Below are 18,636 nucleotides of genomic sequence, written 5' to 3' on the forward strand. Positions count from 1 at the left end.
TGCCCCAGCGGCTCCTCCGCGCCCCTCACCCTGCGCCAGGCGCCGCCAGGCACTCGCCGCTTCCGGCCACCGACCCGGAAGCGTCCCCGGGAAGGCCCGCGCGCCCTTCCGCCCTCCGGGGGAAGCGCGGCGACGGCGGCGCCTTCCGCTTCCGGTCCGTGCCCTTGCCCCTCCGTGTCCCGGCGGGGATGTTGGCGGCGGCGGCGCGGGGGCTGGTGCGGGCCGCGCTGCGAGGTGAGGGGGCGCGGCCGCTGCCTGTCGCGGGGAGGCGGCGGGGCTCGGCCGGCCCGTGGCCGCCGCTCGAGTCGGGCGGTTGGCGGGCGCGGGCGGGCGGCCGTCGGTCAGCCGTGTCCGTTTCTCTCCGCAGCTGGCGCAGGCCCGGCGGCGGCGCAGGCCCGGCTGGCGGGGAGCTCCGCCGCGGAGACTCGCCGTAAGTGAGCGGGGGCCGGCGGCGGGAGCGGGGCGGGGGCCCCGGCGTGGCCGCAGGGTTGGGGCCTGTCGTGGTTTAAGCCCAGCCGGACTAATCACCACACAGCCGCTCACTCACTCCCCTTCCTCAGCTGGACAGGAGAGAGAAAATATGAGGAAAAGGCTCGTAGGTCGAGATAAGGACATAGGGAGATCACTCACCAACTACCATCATGGGCAAAATAGACTTGACTTGGGGAAATTAGTTGAATTTATTACCAGTCAAAATCAGAGTAGGATAATGAGAAGTAAAACCAAATCTTAAAAAAACCAACACCTTCCCCCCACCCCTCCCTTCTTCCCGGGCTCAACTTCACTCCTGATTTTCTACCTCTTCCCCCCGAGCGGCGCACGGGGACGGGGAATGGGGGTTGCGGTCAGTTCATCACACGTTGTTTCTGCCGCTCCTTCCTCCTCACACTCTTCCCCTGCTCCAGCGTGGGGTCCCTCCCACAGGAGACAGTTCTCCACGAACTTCTCCAACGTGGGTTCTTCCCACGGGCTGCAGCTCTTCACGAACTGCTCCAGCATGGGTCCCTTCCATGGGGTGCAGTCCTTCAGGAACAGACTGCTCCAGTGTGGGTCCCCCGTGGGGTCACAAGTCCTGCCAGCAAACCTGCTCCAGCGTGGGCTCCTCTCTCCACGGCTCCACAGGTCCAGCCAGGAGCCTGCTCCAGCATGGGCTTCCCACAGGATCACAGCCTCCTTCAGGCATCCACCAGCTCCAGCGTGGGGTCCTCCACGGGCTGCAGGTGGATATCTGCTCCACCGTGGACCTCCCTGGGCTGCAGGGCACAGCCTGCCTCACCATGGTCTTCGCCACGGGCTGCAGGGGAATCTCTGCCCCGGCGCCTGGAGCCTCTCCTCCCCTCCTTCTTCACTGACCTTGGTGTCTGCAGAGTTGTTTCTCTCACATATTCTCACTCCTCTCTTCTCCGGCTGCCACTTCCCGGTTTTTCCCCCCTTCTTAAATATGTTATCACAGAGGTGCTACCACTGTTGCTGATTAGCTCGGCCTTAACCAGTGGCAGATCCGTTTTGAAGTCGGCTGGCATTGGCTCTATCAGACATAGGAGAAGCTTCTAGCAGCTTCTCACAGAAGCCACCCCTGTAGCCCCCCCTGCTACCAAAGCGCTGCCACGTAAACCCAATACAGGGCCGTTGGTTTGGTGGCGGGGCGGGGGCAGCGGAGGAGGCCGGGGCCTGCGTCCCGCTCAGCTCCCGGCTCGGCGCTGGGTTTGCCTGCCCTGCGAGGGCTCGGTGCCGTGCAGCCTTTTCGGTGAGCGGGTCGGAGCGTGGGTGAGGCCTGTCACCCGGGAGCCTGGGTTTTGCGCAGGAACGGGGCTGTGTTGATGCCCGTGCTCGCTCTGCCTGTCCCTCTGCGCCCTGCCCGGTGGGCCAGCCCCTCTTCGGGGCAACGTTGTGCCTGGGCAACAGCTTCAGAGCCCCTCGTTGCCCTGAGTCCTGCAGAGAGTTTGTAATCGTAACAACAACAACAGAAAAAGCAATATGAGCTCCTAGGGTGTTTTGATTACGGGGGGGTTGCTCAGACGCTGGCACATCAAACAAAACCAGGGTTATTTTGTCTAGAATAAAAGATCCTTTCTAGACCCAGGCTGAATGTCATGAGCAGTACCTAAGTTCAGCTCTGTCATCTCTGCCTCTTCTTGTTCTCACCTTGGTATTTGCTTCTCCGTCATCTTGTGGGACTCATCCTCCCACTGTATTTACAGCAGACAAAAACATTTCTGTCTAGCACTGGCGCAAACTTCTTTCCTTACCGAAGTCTCCAGTTCCATGTTGTTCTGTGTACCACAACACATGTATGTTGCTATAGTCTATTATATTACTACCTTGCTAAGTCTCTATTACAGCATCGTAGATATTCTACTATACGTACATGTTATGTTTAGCCTCCGATTTACCATAAATAAACTGTGCGGGTTACCTGAACCTGAGGCTGACTGGTTCTGCCAGAGCTACTGAGAGGCAGCTAGACTGGTTAAAGGGATTTTTAAGTCAGGGATGGGAGTCACTGCTCTGCTTTCTGTAGCTTTCTGTGTTCCCTGCCATAATCTTGGGAACTTTATTTTTCTCTTTAGCTACTGTCAGACCAAAAAATGAAGTAGAACAGAAGCAGCTGTGTGCTTTTGGGGAGTACGTGGCTGAGATTCTGCCCAAGTATATCCAGCAAGTACAGGTAGGTGCTGTTCAAGAAATAGTTCTTGCAGGGGGGGACAGGACCCAGTGAAGACATTACTTGTCTGTTAGATGTTTCCAGAAGTTGTTCTGGGGAAGAAAGGTTGTCAGAATTACATGAAAGTTACTGCTGTTGTTAAGCCCCTTCATCTGATGTCATTATGTGTCTGCTGTACCATATATTCTCCTTGTTTAGGTCTCCTGCTGGATTCAGTGTAATGTTCAGTCCTGTTGGTGTTTGTATTCATGCCCTTTCTGCTGTTCTCATCAGGTGACCTGTTTCAATGAGCTGGAACTTCTGATCCATCCGGATGGGATCATTCCAGTTCTGACCTTCCTTCGAGATCACACTAATGCCCAGTTCAAATCCTTGGCTGACTTGACTGCTGTTGATGTCCCATCTCGGCAGTACCGCTTTGAGGTAAGAACTGCTCATAGGTGCAGGACTCAGAGAGTTTCACGGGTGCTGATGGCTGTGGGTGCTGTTGCAGCTCTGACCACATTTTTTGCTTTCTGACAGTGAAAAGAAAATCCACTCTGAAATGCTGGGTTTTGTTTAATCTGTTGATCGTGGAAGCAGTAGCAGAACTGTTACTGCATGAGTTCCTAGTCAGGCTTTCCTTTTGTGCTCTGCTGAAAGTCTCTTTCCTTTTCTTTCTTTTTTTTTGGGGGGGGTGTTTTTTGTTTTGGGGTGGGTTTTTTTTGTTTGGTTTAGTTTTACCAAAGTGTCTAGAGACTTCTTGCTGGCCTGATGTGAACTGGTGCTCTTCCTTCTTCTGCTTAGGCCTGTCAGCTGCTGTTGACACAACTGATCATGTTTTTCTTTAAATCCCATCAATCTTCTTAACAATTTTCCTCTGTTTGAAAAACCAAAAAACTATTCAGTTGTTTTGAAAACATTCCTTGAAAGTTGGGACCAAATAGGAGATGAGGCAGATTTTCAGAAAGCTCTCAGAAGATTTGGGACACTGAACTTCCACTGACTTTCAGTGGATATTGGAGATTTGGTTCCCACAGATGCTTTTGAAAATCTCACCATATAGCTTTCCAGCTGCAGAAAAACTGCAGCTGCAAATAGAGAAAGAAAAGATACATTTCTGGGGAAACCACAGACTCAGCATATTGTCTTCTCACCTGCTATTAGAAAGCTTCGTTCACGGTATTGTTGCACAGACATTATTGTAGTTTAACCTAGGAAGATCTGTAAAAGACAGCGGCAGAAAATCCCTAGGACTCACATGCTGTAGGAGGCTGACTATGGTTTAGGCAGCCTTAAAGACGAAGAGATGTCCGTCTTCCCTTGTCTAATCTGGGCAGACTGTCTTTTGGACAAGAGAAGTGAATAGGTAGAATTTTAGTTCCCAGCAAGTAACAAGGATAATGAAAAGTAGCTGATTTATTTTCCCCTGTTGGTTTATCTTGTGGCATTAAATCACTTACCAACAGCTGCTCAGAAAGCGAGGGGTGGCAGGTTTGCCTTCTCTATATTAGCTAATCAGATGTCTGTTGTTTTCAAACATAGCTCCTTCTTGCTTTGCTAATTACACCTTTGACTTCTAGTAACGTAACTCATGATTAGGCAAAAATTCTGAGAGTTGTAGAGAGAGTTTCTGTAATTCAAAGGCCTCCGGTCGCTGAAGAAGTTGAAGATTTTTTAGTTCAGGATTTTTCTTTTAAAAGTGAGGGTAGTAGATTCATAGAAATAATAGAAATATAGACCTTAATGAATTCATCTTTTCCAGCCGTCTTCACAGAGGCAGTATCAAACAAGGCTACACAAATTCTTACAAAGATTTGGGGTTTTTTTTTCAGTCTGCTTGTAGTGAGTATTCCCGCCCTCCCCTCCCTGAGGTTCTAGTAATCCTCATAAGCAGCCTTTTTATTAGTACTTCATCACCAGAAGAGTTAGAAATTTTCCCTGGTATCCAACTTCTTTGCTGCAAATTAAGTGTATTTCTTCTTAGCTTTCTCCCACTGGATGCTGAGAGTAATTGATAGCCTTTTTCTTTGTGACAGACTATTGAAAGACTACTGTCAAGTGTGTCCATCCCTTCAGTATTCTCTTTTTTTAAGATTTAGTATCCCTCTTTACTTCAGCTCTTCTTCATCATTCATGTTTTCTAAATCTCACGTCCTTTTTGTTACACTTTTAAGGATCGAAGTGGTAAGCTATTGGAATTTCAGGTGTAATAATGTCATTTCGTGCCCAGCTCTGAAGTGCTGAATGTGATTCTGCTGATAAAGAATATTTGAAATAGTCTTCGTGTGCCTTTGCTTAGCCAGTACTTACTGCAAAGAGATCCATAAATACCGTACAAGACCAATGCCGTCTTTTATTTTGCTTCAGATTGTGTACAATCTCCTGTCTCTGCGGTTCAACAGTCGGATCCGCGTGAAGACATATACTGATGAGTTGACGCCTGTTGACTCAGCAGTGTCTGTGCACAAGGCAGCAAACTGGTATGAAAGAGAGGTGAGTGCTAGTGTACTGGGGAGCAGAGGCTTTGTGGAGAGGGGCTGTGTTTTCCTGATTAAACTGATTCCCAGGGCCCTGTGGAAGAAAGAGAGAAGTGTTTCCCTGGCTGCCTTTTCAGAATAGGAGATAAAAGGGTGTTTGATTTGCTTTTGAATGAGTTCCTGCATCAGTTTTGCTGGCACTGCACAAAGCCAGGCATGTAACTGAAATTTTATGGACATAATACATGAAGGATTTGGGTTTTTTCCTAATCTAATTCAACTTACTTGGCTCCCTTTCATTTAGGTTTGGGACATGTACGGTGTTTTCTTTGCCAACCACCCTGATCTAAGGCGAATACTCACAGACTATGGGTTTGAAGGCCATCCTTTCCGGAAGGACTTTCCGCTCTCTGGTTACGTGGAGGTAGGAGATATGCTCATGTCTAAAGTTATCAAATCTCTCCAATTCTCTTATCTCTTAATGGCTCAATGTCCAGATGGAGATCAGTGACAAGTGGTGTTCCTCAGGGGTCCGTATTGGGACCAGTACTGTTTAATATCTTCATCAATGACATAGACGGTGGGATCGAGTGCACCCTCAGCAAGTTTGCAGACGACACCAAGCTGAGTGGTGCGGTGACACACCTGAGGGATGGGATGCCGTCCAGAGGGACCTGGACAAGCTCGAGAAGTGGGCCTGTGTGAACCTCAGGAGGTTCAACAAAGCCAAGTGCAAGGTCCTGCACCTGGGTCGGGGCAGCCCCCCCGGTATCAATACAGGCTGGGGGATGAAGGGATTGAGAGCAGCCCTGCGGAGAAGGACTTGGGGGTACTGGTGGATGAAAAGCTGGACATGAGCCGGCAACGTGCGCTCACAGCCCAGAAAGCTGTCTGCTGGGCTGCATCCAAAGCAGCATGGCCAGCGGGTCAAGGGAGGTGATTCTGCCCCTCTGCTCCGCTCTGGCGAGACCCCACCTGCAGTACTGCGTCCAGTTGTGGGGTCCTCAGCACAGGGAAGACATGGACTGGTTGGAGCAGGTCCAGAGGAGGCCACAAAGATGATCAGAGGGTGGGAACACCTCTCCTGTGAGGACAGGCTGAGAGACTTGGGGTTGTTCAGCCTGGAGAAGAGAAGGCTCCAGGGAGACCTTATTGCGGTCTTTCAGTACTTAAAGGGGACAGACTTTTTAGTAGGGCGTGTAGTGATGATTTTAAACTAAAAGAGGGTAGATTCAGACTAGATATAAGGAAGAATTTTTTTTATGCTGAGGGTGGTGAAACACTGGAACAGGTTGCCCAGAGAAGTTGTGGTAGATGCCCCATCCCTGGAAACATTCAAGGTCAGGTTGGACGGGGCTCTGAGCAACCTGATCCAGTTGAAGATGTCCCTGCTCATCGCAGGGGGGTTGGACTAGATGACCTTTACAGGTCCCTTCCAACCCAAACTGTTCTATGATTCTATGATCTCAGTTTCGATACAGAGATGTGACTGCTTTACAATCCTTTGTCCAAAAGGCACTAAGGATGTTTCACTTGTCTGTATTCAGAGGAGTTGTATACACCTCCTGCATGGAAATTTGAAGTCGTCACAAAGTATCATCTGTAATAAGGCAGCCTAAGGCTGGAGACACTGAGCAAATTTCAAGTGCTGTATACCGAAGAAATTTGCTTTTAGCATGTCTTCTGGAAGATTAAACTTCCCACTGCAAAACTGGAGATTCCCAGAGGAATAAAGGACTGAACTGATCTTAATGCAGTCGGAACTCCACTTTGTTGAGTTTTTGTAGGCCCAGATTATAAAACTCCAGTTGAACTGACCCTTGCCATTTATCAAATATTTACCTCTGTATATCAAACCGCAAGTGAAATGAGTGTTACTCCCTGGGGACTTCATATGGACTGTAGGCTGGGCGCTCCTAATTCAGGTTAGTCACCTGAGGTACGTGGTAGCAAAGAGGAGGGTTTTCCTGGAGAGTCCAGAGGTCTTGGTGGCATCTGGAGGGCTCTTTAATAGTGAGGAGAACTGTAGCTGTGGCAGAAGCCTGTGGCCTGTCCATGGCATAAGAAGTAGGGTTGTCTGTACTAGAGGGTGGTCTGGGTCATTACTGTGTACAGCTAATAGCAGAGGTGCTGTGGGGACTGTATAAAAATGACTGGCCTGTGTTCTCTGCACGGTTCTAGGTGCGGTATGATGACGAAGTGAAACGCGTAGTGGCAGAGCCTGTGGAGCTATCTCAGGAATTTCGCAAGTTTGATCTGAATAGTCCTTGGGAGGCATTTCCTGCCTATCGTGCAGCTCCGGAACCCCTGAAAATAGAAGCAGGAGCTAAGAAAGAAGATGCAAAATAGCAGCAGAATTGAGTGGATGCACGGCACCATCCTTTCTGTTCTAGTATTTATAATAATAAAAATTGATAGAAGATTCTTGCCTGTTGTGGTCACATGAGTAATGTTGTTTTCAAACTAGATGAAAAGCGCAGGGTGAGGGATGCTAATTTACAATCCTGATAATCCAACTAGTAGATGTTTATCTGGTGTTTTGAGTTGTAAGACACTGGATTTGTCTTTTTTGGTTTGCAAATTGAATGGAGTCCAGGCATTCCCTGCGGCTAAGATGCTTTATATACACTGCTTCTGATAGCTCTCCCTGCAGGCATAAGTCATAACCTGAGCGCTCACTAGGAGACTGTACTGAAGCAGCTGTGTAGCTTAAGCAATGGGACAGCAATATCTCAGCTCCAGTGTTGGGAAGACCATAATAATCTATTGAACAGGCAAAGCTTTTGCAAATTGTTCTAATATAGTCGTTATTAGGACATCACAAGACGGACCTGGCTCCAGACCAAAACAGTTGTGGAAATCTCTGCATTGTCTCCTTGGGAGTTAGGTTAGTGCCCATTCTCCTGGCAGAAGGAGGAGTTGCAGGTACCCTCCTCTCACATGCCACTCCCTCATGTTGGCTTTTTCTTCACAATCAAGCAGTCTTTCTTTTACTTTCTTCAGCTTCTTCAGATTGTGCTTTTTTCCTGCAGTCAAAAAAACCTCCCTTCCCTTGCCCCATAGACAAGACGCTATGCCTTTTTGTCACTATTCCAATTATTTTGAGCTGTATGATGTAACAGCGTTACCACTATCTTTGCACTTGTGGAAAATCTCAGCTCCTTCCAAAAATGCTGGAAAAATACTGTAGTCTCAGTCCACCCCACCACCTGTTTGAATGGGATTGCATTACAGCAGTCATCAATTAATAATGTCCCTTGTCCTTAATCCAGAAAATGCGTAATGCAATTGTGCATTAGTAGTCTGAAAACTATTGTATATAAGAGATTTCATAAAATAATTCACAAGCTGTTTGTAGAGATTCCCTGCATCACTACTTAAGCTTTTAAATTCTGAGAGTACTAATTAAAAAAGGGGTTTGGGGGAGATTAGAGTATGGGATGGAGGAAGGGACAGGACAATAATAAATTCAATTAAGAAAAAAAAAAGGGACAAGTACTCATTGTGACTAGAATTTGATCTGTTTGCAAGAACAAAGATCTGAACTGTATGGTAAGAATCAGGTTTCATGTTTGTTTGTTTCCACCCCAGCATTGTAAGCATAGGCTTCTTAAATTCTTTTTTTTTTTTTTAAATTTGTTTCAGGCTGCTGTGGCTGGCAGTGTTTGCAATGTGACTCAGACCAGTGTTCTCTAGTTAGAATTAATAGCATTTGCCACTCACCTTAAAAGTTACAGCTCTTCAGGGGAAAGAGAAGGGAGCTCAAATCAGCAGAAGTTTGGGGGTTTATACAATTCTTGGCTCCACTTTGGATCTGCCATCAGTCGAGCTGATTAAATAGCAAGTGTACTTTTGGTCCTTCCTACAACATGTTCCACAGCTGGTTCTGTTTTCTGTTGCAGTGGCTCTTTTTGCATGCCGATGCCTATTGCACAAGACAGAAAAGTTCCTGGCACCACTTCTGTTACTGGGAAAATTCTTTATAAAGCACATTTCCCTGCTGTGTTCTCCCTGCCTCATCCCAGGTTGCTTGAGGCACACATGCCAAGACTCACAGTTTGTGTATCATAAAAAATATGTATTTCCCAGCACGGTAAGTCAGAAGACTGATAGTAGCAGGAACAGAAAGAAAACCCCCATTTAAACATAATGTTTGTGCAGAGGGAGAACTTGATTGACATGACATCAAGAAGCATTAGACACAATGCCCTGTCAAGTTGGACAAAGTGCAAGGTTTGCAGAAGAATGTGTGTACTGGAGTCAAAGCAGCCAGCCCTGTGGGGACAGGCATCAGCTCCAGCAGGTCTTTAGTATGTGGAATAGTTGCTAATGGACCCAAATCTCATTAGAGAAGCCTGGGAGCTTATGAAGAGTGCAATTTACTCACCCAGACGCATTATCCCAGGGCAGGAGAGGTTACACAGCCTCTCCAAGTACTGCCAGTGTTGGCACGCTACCTCCTCTGCTGCCCCTGAGCCCCCGGGGCCATCCCTGCCTATGGACCCTCCTCGCTCTGGGTTCCTTCTGGCTGGTGGGCACTTGCTTCATGCTGGGCAAGGCTGTGGGCAGCTTGGGCAAGCACACAGCTGTCTTCCAAATCCTCTCTCCCTGCCTGGTCCACGCTACCAGCCTCCGTGAGGCTTGTTTGCCTGGGTGGGATTTCCCAACCGTAGGAGGAAGTTGGCTGATACTTAAGTCAGATGTAGCTGACTGACTTACGCTACTCAGGAGAGAAATTTTCTGGTACTGCAGGGACAAACAGACTTTAGGTGATGACTCACAGTCACCATGTTGAGCTTTCCCAGCTGATAGGTTTTACTGGTGGTTTTTTTTCCAGAACTCTGGCATTTCTCCCTACAGCCGGGCGAGCAGACTCTCCTCCCTGAGGACATGGCCGTTGAGGGTGTCAGGCCATCCCTCTGCATCGTGGCCACACTCTCTGTATCGGCCCTTATGATTGATCTCCAGCCAAAATGCAGATGGGGATTTCAGCTGGGCCTTGCACTCCTGCAGAACAGAGATTAAGGACTGCTGAGGGACAGGCTGGATGACAGCGTGCCCCGTATCACACTGCATCCCATTACATCTTCTCCAAGTTGTTGTGAGGCCTGAGGGGGGTCCTTTTGTGCAGTGGGACGCATTACACAGCCCATTACTCCTTCAAGCAGTGGATGCAGCTCACAAACTGAAAGAAGACAAGGAAAATGTTTGCACAAGGACCAGCAGCACCATACCTGGAAAATATCAGTGTAACTGTGGAGGTCCCGTCTGGTTACAGACAGTGCTTCGCTCCTACTTCCCTCAAGGTTTTCTTCCTTCTTCACCTCCTGTGACTCAAACCGCACCTTCCCTGGGAGCCATGTATCTCCTTCTTCCTTCCTCTCTTCCCTTAGCCTCATCTTCCTCCCCCAAGCACCTGCCAGACAGGCCCAGGCTGGGACTGTGGTCTCCCCAAGCTCTGGGCAAGATGTTCAAAGCAAGAGGTTTCTCTTGAAATTCTATAAGCAGAATTTCCCGTTCGTGAAGATGCTGCCTATCTCCCTGCAGTCCCGTCTCGAAGAAACCTCCCTCCCAGAGAGGCTCTTCTGGTGCTGTTCAACCACACATTCTGCCTTCCACCACTGCCCTGGACCACGTCTGTCTCTATGGGTGGGTCCTTGTGGCAAGATGCCTGTCCCAGCAGTCCACAATGGGACAAGGAAGCAGCAGAAATCTACTGTCTTGAGAGGACAGGTAGCTTCAGCTGTACAAACACTGCTACGTGTATGTTTACAACAGAAAAATCAAAGATCCAAACAAGGTAACAGAATAAAAGGTCTGTACAACCAACATAATGGTGGATGGAGGTGCTAAATGAGCCAACAAACTGACACAGGGCCTGCAGGAGTCTGTAATGTAAGAACCAGAAGAATTCTTCCCAGCCGATGCTGCCACTTGCGACTGCGGCAAACCGAGCTTAGGGTGGCTGCCACCTCACTTCTCTCTTCCCTTAATAGTTTCTCACTCCATTGCCCCAGCTCCCCTGTGACGGGCAAAGCTTCAGCCACCTGGAACAAATTGTGCGTCAGCATCCACCCAGCTCCTGAAGATTTTGCTCCCTCCTATTTTGTCCCCCTTTCCCATCTTCTTCCTTTGGGAGGTCATGGTGGAAAACATGAAACAAGTCAAGGTGCCCCTGCAGAAACCTGGCTGGACGTGACGTTTTGAAACTGCTCCTACAACAGACGGTGTGACCGGGGGGGTGCGGAGGGGCAGGGTTGTGCACACTCAGCTGGGAATGAATACCTGGCAAGGACAAAATCCCTCGGGAGGAGCCGGTGCACCGCCTAACATTGCAATCGCACAGGCGAGGACTGTGTGCAGCTCTCAGAAACTCAGGCTGGTTTCTCTGCACCCTGTAACTCCTGCTGCTTTACAAACAACCAGGGCACACGTTTATCGCTCTGCAATTGCCTTTCTGTGCGGGACAGTGAGGCAATTCTAAAAATACCCCCAGCTCGAGGCAGCATCTACCCCTGATGCTTGTCCCCCGCCTGCCACTCTACCAGTCACCGAAGCACAGCTTCTGAGCCTCCTCTCTTCTCCCTCCCACCAACATGCGTATCCTCCTCTAGGCACTTCAGCTGCAAGCTGTTCCGAGGAAATTTTCCTGTTGACGAAATCATATATGGCCTTCGCAGATGTCAGCCAAAATCCTGGACGACTCCATGCTGCGTGATAAAGGGAGGCTCTTTCATGGCCCATGAGAAGCAGGGCTTTCTTGCATAGTGACTTGTAGACAAAGTACGCTGGGGATTGTAAGGCACTCTGGTACAAAGCGGAAGGCACATCAATCTCACTGCACAGATGGGTCACCAGAGCCTGCCTCGGGAGCAGCGGATTATTCACAGTTTAATAAAAGATATCTCATCCCAGAAGAAAGGGATGGAACTAAAGTGTAAGCAGCAGAAAATAATGAAAACCGAAAGAAGCATAGTCTGCCTTGAAGGTAGCCAAGTCTGTGACAGGAACACAGGTCTTACTTTGATTCAAACTGGGGGTAAGAATAGCTCCAGATATTGAGGGCCCCTCCTGTCTCGATCCATCTGTGGGACTCTTCCCTTTTGTGCTGGTGTGAGTCCACATATTGCCAGGTACAACTACAGCTCCTGGAAGTTTCAGAAGACTCGCTCCTTTGTGCACTGACAGCTTACTGACTGGAATGACATCCCCACCCTCAGTAAATTATCTGGTGACAGTAGTCACTGCAAACTGACACCCTGGAGCTTGCTGAGAAAGGTACGCGTGGCAGGTATGCTCTCTTTTCTAGGCAGGCTTCTTTCCCCAAAGAACACCTTTGACCTGAAGGAGATGGTATTATTACTTATTTATACCTGTTATTACTTGTTTGTATAATCCTGGCATCCAAGAACCCTCAGGAGAACCCAGGACGACACTGTGCCATACAGAGTAGAAACACATAAGAGCTTGCCGAGGGTTTGGGCACTAATAAAAGTGCAAAGATGTGTAGAGAACAGATATCTGCTGTGAAGGGAATCGGATGCAGTTTTGTCTACGTAACTGACAAAATCTAAGGCAGACCGTGCTCATCGTCACCCAGAAGTCTTGTCACAGGAGAGGACAAAGAGGTGCTAGAGCCTGGCAGGCTCCGATCCTCGCTGTTTGCTAGGTCAGTATATTGAGTTCTCCGTCCAAGAGGTTTGATACCGAATGGAAAAAGTGACATTTCTTCTGCCTGCTTGTATGTTTTGGCTGCCACTGCCCTCCCATGAATCTGCACAGGCTGCCGGCCTTATCTGTTTGTGACATTTCAGGATTGTTTGCAGATTTTCAAACTCAGGAAAAAGAAAAACTGAAAACGAAGCCAAGGAGCTGAGGAGAAGTGTCACGGAGAGGTGACAGAGGCACTGCGTGGAGGCTGAAGGAACCAGGAGGTCCCCCCTTGTTCAGAGGCAATCACATGTAGTGAAATTTCTTGCAACTAATAGCTTCCTATAATAAATTGCAGTGGGAAATCAGTCTTTGGAAAAGAAGCTTAAACCATTCTGCCAAAAACTTCACAACAAAGTCTTCCAAGTTTCCAAAATACGAGGGAAAATATCCTTCGGGGTCAGCAAGCTGAGCTGCAAGCCCTTCCCAGGACTGCAAGCAGAAACACAGAAAGACAGATCCGTTCCAGCAGAGGCTGCTGGGACCAGAGGCAGCAAGGCAAGACGCCGCAGCAAACCGCTCTCGCTTCCCGCACGGCACCGTCGGCGGCGGGGCTGGCAGCCGCTGCCGGGCAGGGCTGCGCGGGGCTGCTATGGCCCGGGTGCCGTTGAAGGCCTGGCTGATCCTGTGCGTGTTTGCCGGATCCCAGAGGCTGACAGGTAGGAATTGCACCTGTTAGCGATGCGGCTTCTTGGCTCGGCAAACGTTCGTACGGTGCCAGTGGCGCGACGCTTTGCCTGCTTCTTCGGAGACGGTCAAACGCTTCAGCGAGCTGGGCTGACACGGGAGAGAGCGCCGGAGTCCCAGCTGGGGTTGTTCGGTGGGGACATACTTGCAGGTTGAAGATCTGCTATTGTTCGTGGCAGGGGGAGGGTTTTCTTGGGTCTCTGCTGAAAAAGTCTGCTCCTGCAATATGGTTTGTGGCTTTTCTAGATGCTTTTTGGGAAAAAACCCCAAACCCCTGTTGAATGATAAAGCAAGGAAGGGACCATTTTCCCATCTCCAGGGGATATTTATGTTATTATTTTAATATATGATGCTTTGATTAATTTTTGTTTTACTCTACTTGAAACTCTAACACTAAGACAGTGACTAATAACAGCAATTTGGCGGCTATTCAACAAATTCACTGACTTTGCTGCCAATCAGATATCTCTCCATAGAGGGATTTGTGAACCTACCAGATCAGTTAGCAGAGAGAAGCCCAGCAAAGAAATTTTCAGATGATGCCCTAACTCTACCTGAGCTAAAAGCTTTGCTGGCACATCCATGGAGGAGTAGGAAAGAGCAGCTACATCCCTGCTCACATTCCAAAGCCACAGCTGGCTTGGATCAGGGAGCCTGCAGCTGTGCAGGGAACCAAACCTCCGCGGGCGGGGGGGTGGCAGGGCACTTCTGCAGGCAGCTTGTACACCTCCCTGAAAGGCTTTCATCAAGAACGGAAAGTTGGAAGCGGGCTTTGGTAGTATTCATCACACACAGACAGTATTAAGTCATTGTTCTACTTTTTATAAGCACCTGCTGACCTTAACTCTGGAGTACTCAATGTAAATTCTCCCTCTTTTTTAGATATAAAAAACCCTTCGTCCATATAAAAATAATAAGAAAAAAGTGTCAGAGAGCTTACTATTTTATACAGGCTTTTTCCACTTCATGTTTCTTGACCTGAAGGATGAGTCTGTAAGAAGCAGAAGAGGGTCTTGGCTACACGACTACGCTGATCGACACAGAGAAGGGAGGGGATGCAGCCTCCCTCTCCTGGCCCGAGGCCACGTGTGTCTCCTTTTTTCACAAAGAAAGAAATAATCAAGGCAGAAAGTTAAAGCTTTAGAAGTATTAGTAAATGAAAATTGAAGAATTCTTAGGATTAATGTGACTCTAGTATTAATAAACTCCCATTCCTCTGGCCTCGTATCCATTTTTCCTGGTTTAAACGGTGTCGGGTGGCCCAGCAAGGAATTAGCTGGACATGAGAAGAGCCATAATGGATCCGACTGGGTTTCTTTTCCCCTCACACTCTGTCCCCGCCAGCGGCAGGTGCTCGGGCAAGAAGTATAAAACCTGGATAAGCATCAGGTTATGTTTCCACCAGCAGGTCAAGGAGCCTCCCAGCACCCTCCTTCCCTTGGGCGGCATGGCTTCCTCCGGCAAAACCGGCCAAGCACCCGGACCCCGTCAGTTCAAAACCCACCCGTACTCAGCGCGAGGGGCTTTCGCGCTGCCTGTCAAAGCAAGCGCCTTTGCTGCCGTACGCTTTAGCTCTGTTGGCAGGATTCAGGGCCGTCATAGCCAAAACTTACACTTGCCTCCCTTAATCGCTTCTGCTTCTCTTACAAAGCTTGTTTTGCTCGTCAAAATCCCGTGGTCAGCATCTGTCATGTTTGGCAAACTATGAGTGGCAGCTCAGAAATATTGACGACATTATTGACAACCAAATGACAAAAATAAACAGGAAGGGCCGTGGTCTTTACCCTACCAAGCTCTGCCTGATGTCTTCCAGATGAGCATCCTCACAGCAGGGACGGTGCCAGCGCCAACGCACCCCGTCGCGGCCCAGAGGACGCCGACGTCATGTTAGAGGTCTCCTGGGCGTTGGGGGCCCGTGGGCCGAGGCACTGTTAGCGCCCGCGCTCCCACCTGCCTGCACGTAAAAACTCACACGTTCTGCTTGTTCTCATCCCTGTCGGCTTTCGGGAGTGCCTGGAAAATGCCTCGGCGATGCCCTAATTGCATTTGTGCTCCCTTCTGTCGTGGGGTGCAGCTGAAGGGGGCTCTGACCCCCTCCACGGCACCTCACAGCTCTGGGGTGGAACACAGGACTCCCCCCACCCAAGGCGGCCGTGCCGGGGGGCTGCTGCGGGCGGGACGGCAGCGGGAGAGGCAGGGCGGGAGGCGAGAGCTGGACGGGTCCCGTGGGAAACCGAGGCGTGGGGCCGATCAGGAAAGGGGCGTGGGGCTGGCGGAGAAGGACATGGAGTGGGACTAGGCGGGCCGCGGGCAGCGAGTCAGGAAGCGGCTGCCTCTTGGTCCGGCCCGAGATTTGGCAGCATCACAGACAGCTTTACAGCTCGGTTCTAACTGGCGGAGGGTTTGTGCTGGGCTTCCCGTGCGCATGCCGCTCTTCTCTTCCAGATGCTCTGGGGAGGGCTGGATATTCAGGCCAACAGGACAATCCAGCTGCGGGATGAAGAGCTGGCCTCCCTGCGCCCGGCACGGCGGTTCATGCGGATTTTAGAGGACGAAGTTCCCAAAACACCGACAGAGATCGAGCAGCAGCTGAGATACTATGCACTGACCGATGCCCCATTGCCTCTAACAGAGTTTGACCGTCTCCTTTTCACCGGTGTTTACTGTGCCTATCAGGTTCGCTCCACGCAGGGGCTGGATAAAAACCTCTGGATTAGTTTTTTCTCTCAGCTGGTTGATGAAATGTTTCGTGACCTGTGCAAGGGGCTCTGCCCTGCAAATACCACCCTCCTCCTGGCTTCCTGGCCCTGGGAGGAGAAGCCTTCCCATTTAGCATCCCTGAAACCTTTCTATCATTCTAACCTGGCCAGGACCAAGAGAGACACTTAATAAGGGAAACTACGCTAGGAAAGGACACACCTGACTTCAGCTGCACCCTTGGTTATTTCAAATGCTTTCCACACTATTCAGGACTTTGTACAAATATGCCCCACCTTTTTCTTTCTGTGGTGCGTTGGCAACCCTCTAAGGATTTATACACAAGCTTTTATTTTTCAATGAAATAGGACGAAACTATAAAACGCATTTCACCCTTTCCTGTTTTTTTTTTCTGTTTGGTTTTTAAGCAGGCTGTGCTGGAGGGGGCAGTGCTGTTTAGATGTGTTATCTGTCTTCATCACTGATGCTTACTAGGGAGATGCCTTGGTAGTTTTTTTCCAGGATGTTACACCAGTGTCCTAGCTGACTTAATTTCAGATAATTCAGTTCAGTCTCCTTATACTCCCCCCGTGGTTTCAGCCAAATACAGTATCTTTTCTCCTCGCCAGTAACCAGCTAAGCAGATGCTGTTGTGTTTCGTGATATAGGTCACATATTTCATTTCAGCTTTCTGCTCACGTGGCATCACGTTTTATGTGTCCATAGTAATTTCCCATCTAATGTATATATTTTTCTTCAAAAAGCAACCTGAAAATGTATATATTCCATAAAGCTTTCTAGTATTTGCATATCATATTTACACACGTACATTGCTTTGTGTCAGTTATCAGTTTGGAATACACTTCCTTAAATCTCATTTAAATTCCTAAGGATTGTGACCTAGTTATTTCTTCAGCAGATTTTACCTCTTCCATGAAGTTTTTTTGTACAGCTATGGCACTTTACAAGCCAGACATAATAAATACACAATCTCTATCCTCAAAATCAGAAATACAAATATTTTATAGAAGAGATCTTTAACTTTTCTCTGTCTTACACATTGCAATGTGGAATTAAATAAATGTAATTATTTACTCAGGAGGGTTTTGATTTTTTTTTTTTGGTTTGTTTGTTTGTTTTTGTTTCTACTAGGTTTGCCACTGCCATTATAGGTACATTCATTTGGAACATTCATTGCATGTGCTTAGATGATGGGATCCATAATTCCCTTTCTATCAATACACTCTTAATTTTCCATGCTCAACAAAGGAAGCACGTGTGACATTCAAAGTGGGAACTGCTAGCTTTTGACCTAGTTAATTTTTTTCCAAGCCATTGTTGCCCAACAGATGGAGAGAAGAAATGGTGAGGCGAGAATAAGAAGCCTGGAAGCAAGATGCCACAGTGAATGGTTTTTGAGGTCAGGTTAGGGCTATGACAGGAGAAGATAGATTTACACAGTTCATAAAGCAGGTTGGTTGTTGCTTGTTTGTTTGTGGGTTTTTTTCCCCCAAAGGATGTAGGAATTAAGATCAGCATTTTATTTGAAGTATAACTTCTAGTAAACTAGTGTCCCACCTAATGTTCTTCTATTCTTATGCTGCTTTTTTACATACCTCCAATCTCTACCCTTAATCCTTTCCCCAAATATGCCCCAGTCTTTAACGTCTAGGATACGTATGGAGTGAGGGAGTGGCTGCAGACAAGTTCAGTTTGGGCAGAGAATGTCATCAAAAGGCTGAGCTGGGATGGCACCAGCACATGAAAATATTGTCTTGCTGGAGAATATACGGTCTGAGCTATACGAATGTCTGGATAAAGGTTGAGGGGGTTGGCTTGGTGACTTGGATGCAAATGCACTGTTTTGAACCCAGGATTTTGTTAGGATCAGTTTAAGAGCATTGCTCTCTGTTGAGCAAATTATAAATTAAACTCAAGTGATGTCACAAAGTGTCTTGCATGCTCAGCATGATGCACATTTGCAGTTTATGTAGTTTGGGAGACAAACCAGCGTTTAGCTCAACTGAAACAGCACCAATCGCACGACGATGAAGCCTCCAGCCTCCTGGTTTCTTTGGACCTGCCTGGGTGGATCCTGCCGTAGGTCCTGACCGCCCCGTAGGAACATGCCAGCATCCTCTGCAGCCATACCAGCCTCTCTCCAGCAGCACTACAGCTCGGTGGAATGGTGTGTGAGAAACCACTGGAACACAGATGCTGAAACTATCACTTAATGGTACCTTTGATCCCGTTTGCACTAGGTTACCGATACAGCATATGGCAGGTTAGCCATACCCTTGTATTCAAGGAGCTAATTTCTGCAGAATCTAATGCCCCTACAGCCAGCACTGCCATTGCATGGCGTGATGCTACTCACACTTACACATTATCAGCCTGTTCCTGACCCAACTATTAAGA

At 48.6% G+C, this 18,636-nt stretch overlaps 2 protein-coding genes across 2 annotated transcripts; both read left to right on the forward strand.

The window, feature by feature from the left end:
- Positions 1-188: 188 nt before the first annotated feature.
- Positions 189-7,548, forward strand: NDUFS3 (NADH:ubiquinone oxidoreductase core subunit S3). The gene is made up of 7 exons (XM_059819751.1): positions 189-234; positions 368-430; positions 2,571-2,668; positions 2,939-3,088; positions 5,015-5,140; positions 5,429-5,548; positions 7,306-7,548. The coding sequence occupies exons 1-7, from the start codon at positions 189-191 to the stop codon at positions 7,471-7,473; spliced, it is 771 nt and encodes a 256-aa protein (XP_059675734.1). The 3' UTR covers positions 7,474-7,548.
- A 5,878-nt stretch (positions 7,549-13,426) lies between these two features.
- Positions 13,427-17,240, forward strand: FAM180B (family with sequence similarity 180 member B). The gene is made up of 3 exons (XM_059819837.1): positions 13,427-13,493; positions 15,335-15,414; positions 15,967-17,240. The coding sequence occupies exons 1-3, from the start codon at positions 13,427-13,429 to the stop codon at positions 16,408-16,410; spliced, it is 591 nt and encodes a 196-aa protein (XP_059675820.1). The 3' UTR covers positions 16,411-17,240.
- Positions 17,241-18,636: the final 1,396 nt, after the last annotated feature.

The sequence above is a fragment of the Gavia stellata genome, chromosome 7 (genome assembly GCF_030936135.1).
Source record: "Gavia stellata isolate bGavSte3 chromosome 7, bGavSte3.hap2, whole genome shotgun sequence".
NCBI lineage: Eukaryota > Metazoa > Chordata > Aves > Gaviiformes > Gaviidae > Gavia > Gavia stellata.

Coding starts and splice junctions, on each gene's coding strand:
- NDUFS3 (XM_059819751.1), top strand. CDS start 189: ATGTTGGCGGCGGCGGCGCGGGGGCTGGTGCGGGCCGCGCTGCGAG. Junction 235..367: donor GGTGCGGGCCGCGCTGCGAG/GTGAGGGGGCGC, acceptor TTCTCTCCGCAG/CTGGCGCAGGCCCGGCGGCG. Junction 3,089..5,014: donor CTCGGCAGTACCGCTTTGAG/GTAAGAACTGCT, acceptor ATTTTGCTTCAG/ATTGTGTACAATCTCCTGTC.
- FAM180B (XM_059819837.1), top strand. CDS start 13,427: ATGGCCCGGGTGCCGTTGAAGGCCTGGCTGATCCTGTGCGTGTTTGCC. Junction 13,494..15,334: donor CGGATCCCAGAGGCTGACAG/GTAGGAATTGCA, acceptor GATGTCTTCCAG/ATGAGCATCCTCACAGCAGG. Junction 15,415..15,966: donor ACGCCGACGTCATGTTAGAG/GTCTCCTGGGCG, acceptor CTTCTCTTCCAG/ATGCTCTGGGGAGGGCTGGA.